General features: G+C 37.7%; 1 protein-coding gene across 2 annotated transcripts in view; it reads left to right on the forward strand.

Annotated features, from left to right (window-relative positions):
- The window catches only part of MDFIC (MyoD family inhibitor domain containing), a 52921-nt gene that overhangs the window by 30489 nt on the left and 6680 nt on the right, over window positions 1–15752 (forward strand). For both annotated transcript variants that reach the window (XM_052789132.1, XM_052789133.1), the window contains exon 4: window positions 5963–6238. In XM_052789132.1, coding sequence (XP_052645092.1) covers window positions 5963–6238 — 276 coding nt within the window. The remainder of the gene's footprint in view (window positions 1–5962; window positions 6239–15752) is intronic.

A 15752-nucleotide genomic window follows, 5' to 3' on the forward strand; every position in this document is an offset into this window, starting at 1 on the left:
TTCTAAAAAGGTGGTTGATGCTGTTAGTTGGTACTTTGTTTTCCTTGTAAAGTCAGCATGGTATAAAAAATTCAGTGTAAAAAATTGATTTTAAAAGATAGATTGTACCTTGATGGTACCTTGTTATTTAGTTAATGTATGCCTTCTGTGATATGGAAGCTGCAGTATATGCTATTTATGTCCTAGAAAATATTCAAAAATAATTGCTGACAAAAGCCACTTCACAGGTTGACTCAGAGGTACATCTTGTAATCTGAATGTTAATGTTCTGGATAGCTAGGCAGAGAAAACTATTGATGTAGTTTGAAGATCCATGTAGAGACTAGTCAGGATTTTAGTTAGAAAAGTGGGGAGGGGGAGAGATTGAGATATTTGAGTTCTCCCAGCTTCACTGCAATTTTATGCTTATTGAGCATGTGAATGCATACAATTTGTAATACTTTTGAAAAGGTAAGATTTTTTTGCTAGTCAGTTGGAAATGTTGCCTTTTATATCTCAGGAATTTACGTCTTTTCCAGAAGCAATTTGGAATCACCTTAATTTTACTCTAGAATCCAGGCAGGCCCTGGTTTTACTGTGCAATCCATGACTATCTGTCATCTACTTTATTTTTCCCCTGAAGCTTAGGTCTGTGTTCGAAGAAGCACTGATAAAAAACAGAGGCCTGATTCTTACCTCCCTTGCATGTGGTCTCTTCCCTGTGATCCATGCAGAGGGAGTAGGAGCAGCTACCACTGAGATCAAACAATTTCTGCAGCTCAAATTAGCATGTAGATCTTGGCTTTCAACATTAATGGACCCAAGCAGGACCTCTGTATTTCCTAAAAAGAGCTCATCCTCTTACTGTGGTTGCAACTGTTTTGGGAGGCAGAGGAGCCTTGAGGATATTTTCAGATGAAATGATACTTTGTATTTTCTCAATATTTGAAAATACCAAAGGTTACATTTTTTTACACCCAGGAGTTGTGCATTTTATTCCTCCCTAGTCCACCTGCAAAAATATGGCTTTGGTGGCCTGATCTGATGTCATAAACTATTGTGTCATAAATGAAGAAAAACAGTATTCTTGCCTCTCTTGGTATGCGGTCCGATGACCCAGGCTGTAAACTGGAAAGTATTTTTTCTGTCGGTGGCATTGGCCAGCCTAGCAAACTCTACGGGCATCTGTATCAACGGCCTTGGAATTGCTTTTGATGTGATTAGGCTACTAATTAGCTGTCTCAATTCTTCCCTCCCTCCTGATGTTTTCTTTTGATTCACTTTGACTCTGAGGAGTCTGTATTCCGTGTATGTTTGGTTTTGTGTTTTGTCTAAAATCCCTAATGATGACTGTCCTCTTTTGGTTGAGAGTTTCCCTGTATTGACATGCATTTTTCTGTTAAATGCATGCATCAGGATTTTTCTCCTAAGAATAGCTGTTATTTTGCAAGGTGTAAACTATGTATAGTTAGTCTGCATATATAGGTGTATACTCATTTAAACTGTGCTAAGGATTTTCCAGTCTGAGTGAGAATGTGCGTAGTTACTTCAAAACCATCAAAACCATAGTAAATGTTTAGTACTCGAATATTTATTCACCAGATAGTAACCTCACAATTAAATTATTATGTAAAGCCAGTTAAATAACAGCAGAAGTTATTGTATTAAGGCCCACTTTGCAAGGAAACCAATGACAAGGAAGCAGTGAAACACGCTAATAGATTATATGCTATAGCAATATATTGCCTTTTTATTGCTTTTCCACAGGCAGCAGATTCATGTATAGTTATTACTAGCTACATTATCTGCTAGTTTTCTATCAAAAAAGATTCAGTCTATTGAATCATTAATCCAATATTTATCATTCTTATTGAAAATCCACTAGTGTTAGCACTGTATAAAATATTGACTTAAATCTACTGGTTTTGCTAAAGATTAAAAACATATTAACCTAAAAAGCACACTATTTCTTAGGACATTTGAAACTATTCATTGTGGATGTTTGAAATGACAATATTTCTATGTTGTGTGAGGAATTATTTTTTAAAAAAATCTTTAACATGTAGTAAGTGACCAGTGCCATCCTGATTTGAAGATGTTGAATGTTCATCCAACTCATATTTGAAATTTTGATGTGTATTGCATTAGTTACTGAATATCAAGAATAAAATTTTTGCTCATACATAGAGTGTAAAATGGGATCTTTTGTAGCAGCACATGGCCTGTTTAGAATGATATAACAGGCGCTGAATGTTCACATATCAAACAAAATGCCATCTTTCTGTAGAAAAGAGGTGTCAAAAAGTTTCTTTGTACCTTTAACGCATGTGATTATGTAGTACAAAATGCAGAGTTTGTAAAATTTCTTGAATATACAGGCAAAAAATGAATAATTCAAAACAACTCATAAGTTCTACATTCTATTGTATCTTTTATAACGCAGGCAGAAGATAGCATTGTGTTCCCAGTAGAGCTGAATTTGCACAAGTTACACCTCTGAAAATGCCAGATGGTCTATGGTCTACTTTTGAGAGCTGTCACATATGTAAAGATTTGAAAAAAGAAAGACAGCTGAATGAGAGCAGTGGATCATTAAAGAGAGAGTGAGAGTCCCTGGGTATCACTGTGTTTTAAGAAGCATTGTGTCGTTCCCCATATTACACCTTTTTTTTTTAAGATATACACAACCTTTAAAAAATAAGGTAAAAATATTTCTGTTTTAAACTGAGTGGTTGTGGCTTAATCTTGGAACTGTCAATTGCTTTTGTTCTTTATGCTAGAATGCGGTCATATGGTTCCTAATAGGTTTCAAGTGTGTTTTAACCATAAGATTCAAGTCTCCCTGGTGCAAAATTATCAATAAAGTTAAAATAAATTTAAATTGAGATAACTAATCCATTTGGGGTTTTATTTCATTTTGATTTGACCTACGTATCACATGCGAATACTGTAAAGCCAGTCAGCTAAAAAGTTGTATGTTAATGCTAAAAGACTGGAGTAAGAGTACTTTGGGAACAGGATTATTTAATAAAAAATTAAAAAAAACCCCAAAACACCAAAAAACTCCCCAAACTTTTAGTAAAAATAATAATAAAAGCAAAAGCATATAACTGTTTAGATTCCTCAAGACTTTCCATTCACCCACAGTTTGACAGAAACACACCTAATTTTGAAGATTGAATTTTGGATAATTTGTCAAGTTTTTGTATTGTAGCAAAGCACCAAAAATACACAAACAATTATAAGCTGTCACCACCAATTTAGCTGGCTTGGAAAAGGTCATAACTGTCAATTTTAGAACCTTACATGTCCAGACATACAGAATTTTTAGTATAGTCTATTGCATTTATTTATTGAGGAAAGTTAACTGCCTCCCCAGTAATTCTAGGTTATTGGTGCAACTGTATCACTCCACAGTTGGGAATCATAGGCAGTGCTGTGTGAGGAAACATTGTTACATGGAACGAGAAAAACACTCTTCCCTAATAGTACAATTTACATTTGAGTGGGATAATGAAAATAAAGCTATGGGGAGCTGTGGGTATGAACACTGAATTTTCGAGACTAAAATTTTGATTCTTGATGTTGCTAAAGTTTATTTTTGACTGTGGTTAGGTCTACATTGACTATTTTTAAATTGGAAGGAATAGCTTTTGATTTTTAACAAAATTAGTTTTGCACATACGTAGAAAGATGATGTACACAAAGGGTTCCTGGTAGTATACTTCTAATGAATCCTATTCACGTAGGAGAAAACTCCCTAAAAATTTCTTTTGGGGCCTTTACAAAAGTCTGGAAATGTTAACAGAATATATACCACAAATTGAATTCCAGAGTGAAGAAAGTGCCTTGCTTATGCTTCTGTTCATAGGTTTTGCAAACACTACTGCAAAACTGAAAGGAGAAGGAGTTTCAATATCACCAATGAAAAACTTTTTGGGCAACAGTCGTTCAGGTGTCAAGATAGCGTTGTGCTCCTGCTCTGTTGGCTTGGAGGTTTGTGAGCAGTTGGTGCTGGTAATGGAAGGGAATGGTCTTTGTCTTCCCTGCAGCATCTTTGGGGAGGCTAAAGCACCAATGTTTCCCTCAGCCCTCCCTTTCTTTCCTGCAACACAAAATTATCACTTTTGGAAAGCGGGTTCAATCAGGGTTACTCTGACCTAGATAGATGTGGGCAGTCTAGGGTATCTTCTTAAAGTCTTAGTTGCTGTGACTAAAAAAATCAAATGGCAAGAAAAAATGAACCAGTTCATATTTAAACTACTAAGAAGAGTATCTCTTTTTGCCTGTGAACGTGACCAGGACTTAAATTTTAAGGTTTGTCTGAAGTTTAATCTGGACAAGTTTATGATAGTTGGAGGAAGCAATCTGAGAATGCTATCAGTGTCCTTGATAAAGAGGAAGCATTAAGGGTTTGTTAGGCAAATTCAGAACTGAGAGTCTTTTTAGAGAACATGTTGGTCTGTGTGTCCCAGTAGTATTTGTCCGAAAGTTTGGTAACTTGTACCTGAAGTGATCAGTGGAAATGTTTCTTTTAGAGGAAGCTAACTATAATTATCTATACGTGTTGTTATCTTGGACACAGTGTAATCTACGTACGAAGCCGTACTGTGAAATCATCTGAAAATGGATGTGAATCATCTGAAAAGAGAATGAACTGCAGCACTGTTTTTCTTTACCGCTCGCACTGTCTAATCTCTCTTCAGTTGAGTGTTCAGTAGAATCTGGGCTTTTCCCCTGACATTAGATGTATAAATAGTTGAAGATTGGGCTGTCTGAAAACCTCTTTATGTCCAAGCGTGATACAGTAGTGTTTTGATTAGGAGAGGTGATTGGGCTGATGCTTTTTGATTATGAAATCTTGTTGTGTTACTATGTGTATAGTTTAATTAGTTTTCCAAGAAGTCTGCTTTTTTTCCCTAAATAAGAATCTTTAATTGGAAACCACTTGTTTTATTACAAAGCTTTACATAAAAAAAAACCCCAAAACCCCTGCATCTTTTCTGTTCTTTAGATACAGATTTTAAATACATAGACAATGTATTTTCCATGTTATTAAAAACCCACTCCTTTGTGATACAGTAGCTCAACAAAGAATGGTCAAGTTTCAGGCCCTCTCATTACAATGGGTTTATAACATGTACCTTGGAGTCTTAACCAGGCCACTGCAGATTCCTGACTTGACAGGTTTTGTATTTTTTTCCTTTGACCATTTCAGTTTGTTGCCCTTAAAGCCTGAACTGGCCCATTACAGCCATTTTAAAAATTGTGATTCTGAATTAAGGACTATGGAGGGGGGGGGGACACTCTGGCTTGCCACAGCTGTGCAGTGTTTGAATGCATGTTCCTTCTGGTTACTGGATCACCTCGTCCGCAAAACCAGATTTCGATTGGTTTTGTTCTTCCCAGCAATTCACGATCTTTAGGAATTTAAGCTCAAATTGTTGTTAGTTACCTGGGTGCTCCTATTCTTCTCTAATATACTGGTCTGTGGTGGCTGAGTGTCGGGGGCCCCCTACCATGTCACTCAGGTTATTTTTTGAAGACTGGCAGGTTGGCTTTACTTCTGTTACTGCAGTCTGTATCTTCCTTCCCATACCTTTTTCTCTCATTCCTCATTTGGCTCCCTTAACCCAAGTTTTTCTCAGTTTTGCTACTTCTTCTCCCATTCTCGATTTTTTCCTTCTTCAAATTGCTTGCCTTACTCTTTCTCTCTGTGTAATTCACAAAGTCTTGCAAACCTTCCGTGCAGTGCCAAATGGGGAATCTAGGCCTCGTACAGACATGAGGTGCTTTCTGAATACCTAATGATTGTTTTTAACCTAGAGATATTTTTTGCTTTCTTGTTTTGATGGGGGAATGTTAACTTTTCAGTCTATTCTTAGATCAATAAGAGCAATGAAAGTTGCATTCCCAGTCTGGCCTAAAGTGTTCAGTTATCAATTTACAATTTAAATTAACCTTTTCTTTCTTTCATTTTAAGCACAACCTCAACGTTTGCCGCAGCCGAATACTTCAGCACTGGAAAGGGGTGAGGAAGAAAGTGGCAAAATCCAAAACGGCCACGTGGGTCTGAGTAATGGAAGTGGAATTCACAATGGGGTCAAGCACGCGCCTGCAGACAACAGAAAACTTTCGGCTCCTGTTTCAGAAAAAATGCACAGAAAAATTCAGTCCACCTTGTCTGTCAACAGCAACAGCAGCAAGAAGAGTAAAATAAGCTCAGCGTTTTCTCAAAAGCCAGGTACTTCACCCGAAGGTAAGCAGAAATTCTTATTAAAAAAACCCAAACTGAATAAAGACTAGCCAAACCCCATTCTCACTAATAATTACACAATCAACTGAAAATAATTGAAGAGCATGACTCATGCTCCAGAAGCAAATAGAAATCATTATGATAAAACACAAGTTACTTCCCCAAAGGAAGATATCAAGTATTTGAAGGAAATTGAAGCAATGGGAGATTTCTTGCTTTCAAACATTTGGCCAACATAGCCTGATAATATTTTAGTCTTTCTAGTTAGTATCCTGAACTGATAGAAACTCCTGTCAACATTGTCACATATGCACCAGAAAAAAAAAAAAAAAAGTTAAAGCAGTAGTTCAAAGCATAGTAAATACTTAAATCCAGTAATGGCAGGCTCCACGAGGGCAGAGTTTGCTTTTGAAAACGTTCTGTTAGCAGATACTCTGACTAGCCATGAGGTCTGAGCACTAGATAATAAAATTTGGACCTGTGCTTCAATGTTTAACGTGCCTTATGCTATATTTGGGCTGTAAATAATTTGCATGAAAAAGCTTCATACTCCCTATGCACAGCTTAAATAAGCAAAAGTAAATAATTTCCCTTATGTTTTAGCTGTGTGTGTATGTTTTCACTGCTTGCAATTACTCAAATGGTCCCAGAGTTCCTGAGCCTCTCCTCAATCCACTGCTTTCCCATTAGCACTAATATACTCAATGGGCTTTGTTCCTGCCCATTACAAGAAGGGTGCAGAGGCTCTATAAATTTTATTGGTTTGAGGCAGGCATAGACGCGACTGGTTAAAAAAAACTCTGCGGGGTGGGTACAGACACAGATTCTTAGAGAAATGGGAGACGGCACGGTTCAGTGAGATGGGGAGGATTCTCAGCCTAGATGAAAGGAAGAGGGATCAGAAGGACTGCATGTAGTGGCCTGAATGAAGCCTACTGATGTCAGTGAAGTGACTTCTCTTGACTTCAACTACTTCAGTCAAACCTACTCAGTGAATTTGTGTAGTAATATCAAGAACAGCTTCACTCGGACTGTGCCATGGGCTGGTCCTCCTTGCTGTGTTTTATTTTCGTATTTATCTTCAAGAACCTACTGTTATTTTTCTGTTGCACTTTCAGTCCTCTAACATTTCTTTCCAAAATCACAACTTCATACTTCCTATATTCCCTTTACCTCTTTCTTTTATGTGAAATCCAGTTCACCCTCCAGCCTGATATTTTTCTTATACATTGTTCCTTCATGCAGTATCAAAAAACTGTAAGTCAAGAGACCTAGATCTGTTCACAGGACTGGCACAAAGTACAGGCCTCTGAATTCAAAGAAATTCAACCTCTGAAAAAAAAAAAAAAAATCAGAGTTCTAAAGAGATGGTGCCTGCCCTGTTCATGCCCCTATACAATTATTTACAGCAAACAATTCCTTTTTTCTTCTAAAATTATATTGGAATAAATACAGCCAGTGGTTTTTGTTTGTTTGTTTTTAATAACCTTGGCAGTGATTATGTCAAATTACTGAATGATTCAGGAGAAAATTAATAAGATACCTTCAGATTTATCTCTAAATTCTAACGTCTGATTTTAACATCCAACATGTGATTGCGTTAGTTGCCTGAAACTGCCGATATTCGATTTTGTATATACAGTCAGAAATGTTGATATTTTTAAAGGCATATCTGGTTAGAATATAGATAATTACACTGTGTTGTCACTCTGTCTATTTTACATACTTTCAAAGTACAGAAATACAGGGTAATCCTTACTGTCATGTGTAGTTTCCTGAGTCACCTAATAGCTAAAATAATTGAATATATTCAACGTTATACATCTAACGTTATAATGTTTGCATTTTGAATGTGGGAACTTGGACATATGCTCTGAATAGCTTGACCTGCACTGCTAATGTCTGCTGCTCCAAGTTTTTGGTTAACCAATCTGAGTGAAGCACAAGTTTTATTGTGCAATGATTAAAGTATATCTAGGGTATTGTGATAATGGCTATAAGGGAACATTTGTTTTAAAAAATAATTTTCTGGTTTTGAATATTATTTTGCTTTACAGCTCTCTGGTAGACATATTTTATATTTGTGTCTACACGTCTGCAGGCACACATATACAGGCCTTCTGATAGTTTCTTCAGTAACTTACCCATTGGGGCTGCATAGGGCAACTATAGGCTATAAGTAATATTCTTCTCAAGTTGTTACCTTGCAGGAAGTCTCAATATGTACTTAATTTGTTCTGTCATCCCTCAGGTTTTTGATAAGATGCACAGAGACTCTGGCAATGGTCAGTTGAAGTATCTAAAATAACACAAAGAAGAGATCACTATTTAAGGAAACAATGATTTATCTGTAACTTAAAAATAATTGTGTTTATTAATTTAAGAAATGTTAACCCCTTATGACTACTTCCAGAAGGCTACACATTAAAAACTTGATGTAATTAGCCATGTTATTTGTTCAAACGAGTTTAATTGCATTTAAACCAGCAATATATATACTTGATGAATTCGTCTAACTATACAAAGCCAGAAGAGTACACTAGTAAGCCCTGTGACTGAGGATTGCATAGACACTCTTCCAAAATGCTATACACAAACTAATTTGAACCTAACTTCTACAGCTTCTTTGTATTATGAATCATACTTTAGTGGGCAAAGAGGCATTTTTGTGAGCAGTTGTCTCTTCTGATCCAACAATATTTCTGTAGAAACTATTGAAAAGGTTTACAGGAAGGTGGAAAAAATAGGAAACTATTGGAAATTATTTGCAACGTTGCTTAACTACTTGGCTTTGCTTTAACTTGTACCATGTTAACCTCAGAAGGTTACTGCTGAAGAGCTAGTGGGTTTGAGTTTACTTGAAGGTGTGCATTTGTGTCTATGCACATCTATACAGTGTAATAATGTAACTTTTATGCAGTTTCTTATGTAACCTTATGCAGAAAGAGACACATTAATTTTTGTGCTGTGAGTATTGAATAATCAATCACCCGAATTAACTCAGGTACTTCGATTTACTATAGTGTCCAGGTAATTTTAGTAGAAAGAAATACAGGTAAACATGCATGCTTTCAGATATTCCAGTTCACTTTAATTTTGCTATTCCGTATGTACAACCTTGGATTTTATAATCTAATTAATAGCTTTTTTTTTTTTAAACCTGAAAAAACATGCCATGTATTTTTACTTCATCTGCCTTGTCTTCTACCATGAGTGCTCTGCTTTATTGCCAGGAGAATAACTGGTTTTAAGTGAAGCAAAGTGGCCAGAGAAAAGAAATAGATTATGTCCTCAGAAGGAAGAAAAGTGAAAATTCTGGTCATCAAGCTGAGTTTAGACTATAGAAAAGAGAAAATATTTTTCACTTTTTTTTATTCCCTCCCAAAAGCTGCATTCTTCTTGTTTCTTCTTAAAAGGCAAGATGTGAGTATTTCTGGAGCACCACACCTATTTGTAACGCAAAATAAGTCCAGGTCTGGTAGTTATTTTGCTCTAAAACATCTTACCTATTGACAGAACAGAACACCTGGTAGTGCTTGAAGCAGGGTAGAACTAAGAAACATCCAGGATTGCCACCCATCCTGCGCAGGAGCGTATTTGGGCTCATGCTTATTTAAATGGTTAGCAAATGCAGCATGCTGCTTCATATACTGCGGACGTCAGTATATATACCAGAAAGCTAAATGAAGTCCAGTATTATTTTAGCCAGGATAGCACATCGTCCCATGAAGGTCAGTACTGCTCCTGCTGGTCTCCAAAGTACTAGACAGCCCTAACACAAGCTATAAAGCCCCCCAGTCGCCCACCCCGCCAAAATCATCCCTACCATAGTTCACAACTCTTTTATTAATTGTTCCAGCTGAAAACTCCACTTGCGCTGTAGATCACACCTTGTGAGCTTCCAGAATTGAAATTGCATTGGAAGTGCTTAAAATGTAACGGACATTTTGGTAGCAGTAGTATAAAAGCTTTAAAAACTGCCTTTTTAAATAATCCTGTAGTGTATGGAGTCGTGTCAGCATTCCAGAATATGCTGTTTAGAAACACTTTCACATCCAGTGAGGCTTAGGAGGGTGTGAGTGCACTCACCAGCTCTGCTCTTCTTCTGCATCTATTATTAATCCATAGTGTCCCTGAAGAAATCTTACTCAGCTCCGTAACTTACACTACAAAAAACAAAGGAATTATGAAATAGTAGGAGTGTCTCTCTTAAAAAGCAGTTTTTAAACACTGTTTCAGTTCTAAAGATTTTTTCAAAGGGACTGGATAGGTTTCAGTGCATATTGGGAATAAAGGACTTTTTTTATTCAAAGAAATTTTAATAATATTTTAAATTATTGATGTCAAGAGGTGTCACAGTTCTTCCAAAACTCTGGTTGGTAGACCATTAGCAAAGAGAATTGTCATTCTCTTGCACCTGTTAAGTGTAGTGCAGAGAAACACCTTGGAAACCTGAAAAAGCAATTGTACATGAGTAAAAAGGTGGCAGTCTAGCTGCTGTGTTTGGAAGCAGTGGTACCTGTCCAAAGCAACTTAAAGAGGGGAGGAGGTCTAAAGCAGACAGAAATGAGGCAGCTGAGGCAGCAGAAATCTAGATGTTAGGAAATGAAGAAAAATGGGTAACTGAATACGTACATATGTGTATGTGTATCAGAGTAGTGGAAGGTAAGTAATACTGACATATGCAGAGTCAAAGGAGGAAAGGGAAGAAGAAACTGGGCAGTGGGAGGGGTGGAAGAGGAATTTAATTAAGGGGGCGGAGGGGGCAAAATGAACTAGGCACTAATTATTTCCTGAAAAGCAAACCAAGTTTTCCTACCAAAACCTTATGAAGCTTGATGTTTTGCATTTTTTTTTAATCAAAGCAGTCATTTCTAAAAAGTTAATGATGGAGAGAGGAAATACAGCTTTTAATTCAGTTTTGAAATGGAGCTTCTGGTCAAGTTGCTGTGACCTCACAAGTTACTACATTTGTCAGAGTAGTTCCCACAACTCCAGTAACTTCTGATAATTTGAGTTTAGGGTGGTACTTCACATACTCAAAAGGCTGAGAGCATATGCAGTTGCTGTATTCATCTGGAAACGGTAGCTTGTTAAACTGTGGTGATCATGAGCCTGCCTCCTGTATGTATGGTGAGATCTTCACTTTATTCCTTCCCAGGCTCTCTAAAATGGAGAGGCACTAGAAGGCATCTTCTTGCCAAGCATTTTTTTCAAGATAGGTGTTAGGAAGTGTGATAAGGCTAGATGGAGGAGTGAGGTAGATAAAGAAAGACTGCAGCATGAGGTGAGGCTCTGTGGAGGGACAGGCAACGTAGGAGCAAGGCCTGAAGCAACCTTCCTCAACCTTCTGGACTGTGTATTTTGTGCTACTGAGTTTAGAGATGTGGTGAACAATCTCACCCAATGTGTGGGGTTTTTTTAAAATTCAATGTTTAAAATTCAACATTTCAGGATGCATTTGAATAAGACTTTTTTCCCCTTCTTTTTAGTATAATGCAACTTCATCTGTTCTAGGTGTTGAATCCAAGCATGGGGGTGGTGGGCCCTGTTTAACTCGCATTGCTGACTGCCTTAATTTATTAGAGTATCCCAAGATATTGATGGCTTAACTCAAGACAAATAGCCTTTGTGTTAAGCCAGGGTCTTAAGAACCACTAGGTGCATATACATGGGAAGTAGTGAGTAGTTCTCTTAGCAGGGTAGCAGACCTCTATTTGAAGTGGGAGCATCTTACTTTGATTTATATAACCTTGTATAAACTGCAAAATAGTTTTCAGTCAACTTTCCTTTTGGGCATATGATTTTGAATAGGATTTTTTAATTTATTTTTTTTTCCTCTTGAGTGCCACAAAAGCAGCAGTAAGTTTTCTTTTATATACTGTTGCGTCATTGGATTGGTATTATTTGCTGAAATTCAGTATGAATGTGCATTATACCATGAATAGCCTAACACTGCAGAAATACCTGCTGGCCATGTCTCTCTCTCTCCCTGCCCCTCCCCCCCCGCCTCCTGTCAACATACATACATTTCTGAAATCCATCCCATAGCATTAAGTAGCATATTTAGGCAGCTACTTAGTATCCTGCAAATCTCTCTACCTGGCCCCAAATTTCCATTGTTATCTTTTAAAAATTGATTCAAAGTGGATTTGTATCTGAGCGTGAAGTGCTAAACAGAGGGGGTTTTGTTAGACGAGGTTGTATCAGAACACAGTTGTCAATCAGGCAGTGGGCAAATAACATTATCGTATGGTCAAACCTGTGATTTTTAAGAAGGTATTTTGAAGAGTGGTGTGTTTTAAGCATGGTCTATATTTTTGTTTGCATAGAAGTCTTGGGAGGTGATTTACATGTTGTGTAATGGGACTCAGTGGAAAACAGGGCCTGTAACCTAAAAAGGTCTTCCCACAGTATCCATTTTATAAGGTCATGGTCTAGCTAGCACCTAACTAGTCTCAGTATTTGCAGTGATGAGCAACGGCAATGAAAGCTTCGTATTCTAAGGAAGGCTTAGATACTGGAAATTGGCAGGTTTCTTAGTGTATCTGTACGTTTGAACCGGATCATTTTACTCCTGAGGTTATATCTGTATCGAGAGTTTAGAATATGAGCTTTGATGACAGTTTCCATGTGTTTTGCAGTGTAATTTGCCAGTTCAGGCAACATTTTCATTTTCTTGATCAATAGAGATGACAGTTTTCTATTTTAAAATGCTGAAATACGACGTATACTGTGCTTTGTAACTGTCTAAATAAATGTAGCTCCGTTACCTAGAGATAACTATAGCCCACGCGACACGTCCGTTTGTTCCTTCTGCGTTTCTTATTTTTCCTTGAGCGTCTCGCTGGCTGCGGCGAGTTTTCTGGAAGGGGAGGGGTAGCCGAGGCCGCAACGCGAACCGCGGTGGCGTGATGGCACGTGTGCCGCGGCTCGGGAAGTTTGCTCCCCACCTCTGTGCAGCGCCCGCTTTTTAAGAAACTGGTGCTGGGGTGGTTTCTCGTTGGCCGGCTGTGCCGCGGCCGTGGGCCGTCTCCGCCGTCGGCGCTGCCAGTTCCGCGGGACGCCTGTAGCACCTGCTGGGGCTCTTCTGTTCAGGGCTCTGCGGGGGCCCGCAGTAAACCCCCGCTGAGGACCTCGGCTGCCGCTTTGATTGCGGTTTTGCCCTTTCTGGTTCTTGCTGCGAGACAGCAGAGCGCCTGGAGATTTGCTTCGAGTTGTCTGCGCTCGGATAATGTATAGTTAGTAAGAAGCTGACCAGGGTCACCATCCTGTAAGTGAGCTTATTTACCATTGCAGACATGAAAACCTTTTATCGTATGTGACCTGCCTGCTTGGTATGAAAGCTTATTGGGTCATTTTGTGACAGGTTAGTGTCAAACATTACAAAAGCAGCACAGGTCAGCCTGCGTGTGCATTTCTCTGTACGTCGTTCGGTTTAACTTCTGCATCCCTTCTACAGTTTCGATGGTCGATAGTTCTCTTAAAAGTCTGCTTCGTAATTAGAGCCGCACCTTTTCGTAAAAATGAAGAGGAGGTGATAAAAGGGAAGTTGAAATAAAAGAAATATATATTTCAGTGTTTCAAAGGAATTGGATATCAGGGTGATAGCTGTATGCAAAGAGTTTAGAAATAAAAAGTGGTGCACACATGCAAATGTTTAAAGACATGGAAAAAATTGAAGTTGTTTTATTGTTGATACTGTTTCTTTTCCTTAAATGAGCATAGCTGTTACGACTGGGATAAGGCATAGAGTGGGGCCCTCTGGGCTTTGATTAACAGTGTGTAAACAGTTTTAAGGGATTTTAGGCTATTTCTTGTCTGGATATTGTCTGTGGTAACATTTATAAGCCCGTTAAAGTAGATGTTATATGTAGTGTATACACTCTTTGGTTAAATCAGCACAAAGTAGCTGGACGTGTGTGTGTGATACAAGCAGAAGAAACTTGGATGAGTTGGTTGGGTTTCTGTTTGTGTTGGCATTGTTTTAACAGTTTTGATGAAGTTCCCTAACAAATCTGTAACTTTTGGGGATGTGCCAAAGGACTAAGGAAACAGCTTTACTTACATCGGAATTTAAAAGTGCTGCATGGGATGACCCTTTTAACTTCACGTCTAACTTTCATCCCAGGCAAAATGAAAGGATAATTGAAGATCAGCTGGAGTGTGTGAAAGCTCATCTTTTTTTCCCCAGCTGTGAATTGGTCTAATAAAATATACTATCACCACCTACAGACCAAGCCTATCATAATTTATGCCATTCAGCATAGCTCTTGGGAGCGTGAGTCGTGGTCAACAAATGTGATACTGTGCTTTGATGAAATCAAATGCATTTGATAAAGGAACTAAGGAGATGTACTGTTTTGGGTGGGGTTTTGTGTATAAAGTATACCTCTGTACAGTCTTTGACACTCCACATCCTCACTTTTGTATAGTGCCGATCTGTAGTGCAGCATTTCTCCATTAATTAGAGAAAAGTGTAATAGAAGAATTGAAAAGCAATGGAAATTTGAGACTTGTGTGGTGTAGTGTGGAAGTGCTAAGGAAAAGCTTATCTTCATTAATGGTGGGCTTATGTAATGAGACATAGACTAATTTCTTCTTTCTCTGTGAAAGTATTTAATGAAAACTTACACCCCAAGAAACTTGGGAGTTAACTGTTTATCAACAGCACTGCATCATGAACATCAAGGCAGATGGAGTTCAGTCCTTGATAAAGGCATGCCCCTAGTTCTTAATTGCATTGGTATATCTAGTGGAAAAAGAAGAATGAGAAAACCTCTAATTTTCAAACAAAACAAAAAAAAGAACGTAAAGAAATAGATTATTTTAAGTTAGCATCTTTTTACAGTAATACAGTGTCATAACTGATATTACTGTAATTTCTCTATCAGAAAAGACTAAAATATATCCAAAGTTTCCAGAAAACATGTCGTCAGACATTAAGATCATCAAATTTACTTTTTTTTTTTTCAAATTCTTCCCAAATATATAAATTTAGTTCCAGTTGGATTAATGTGTTCCACTACTCACTCATCTGCAAAAACTATTAGGATTTTGATGTGGTAAGGTCAAAGAGTGGAAGTTAAGTATAGTCTTTATTCTTAATGTGCTGAAATAGTTTTGAAATCTAAAATAATCTGTAATTTAAAATAGTCTCTTTGGTCTTGGAAGCAGGAAAGAATTATTAAGAGGGTCTTGTGCAAGCAATGAAATATATTTTATGGTCTCCAACATGGTAACGAAAAACCTAACATCATGTCTTTTGGAGTGAGCTTTATATAGCATCTTCTTTGTGGCTGGATTCTGCTGATCATGACACCCAGCAAGAGCAACCAAAGGAAGAGGTTTTTAGCTGTATAATTTTTTTCTATGGAACTGACAGGTTGCTGTAGGAATATGGTACTAGAGAAGGATGTGTGAGTTTTGTGTAGCATGTAGATTTGTTATTATTACAAAAAACTCCTATGACTGTATCTTTTCCTTTTCCTTATAATTACATCCGTAGATAAGAAGC

The sequence above is a fragment of the Harpia harpyja genome, chromosome 6 (genome assembly GCF_026419915.1).
Source record: "Harpia harpyja isolate bHarHar1 chromosome 6, bHarHar1 primary haplotype, whole genome shotgun sequence".
NCBI classification, from domain to species: domain Eukaryota; kingdom Metazoa; phylum Chordata; class Aves; order Accipitriformes; family Accipitridae; genus Harpia; species Harpia harpyja.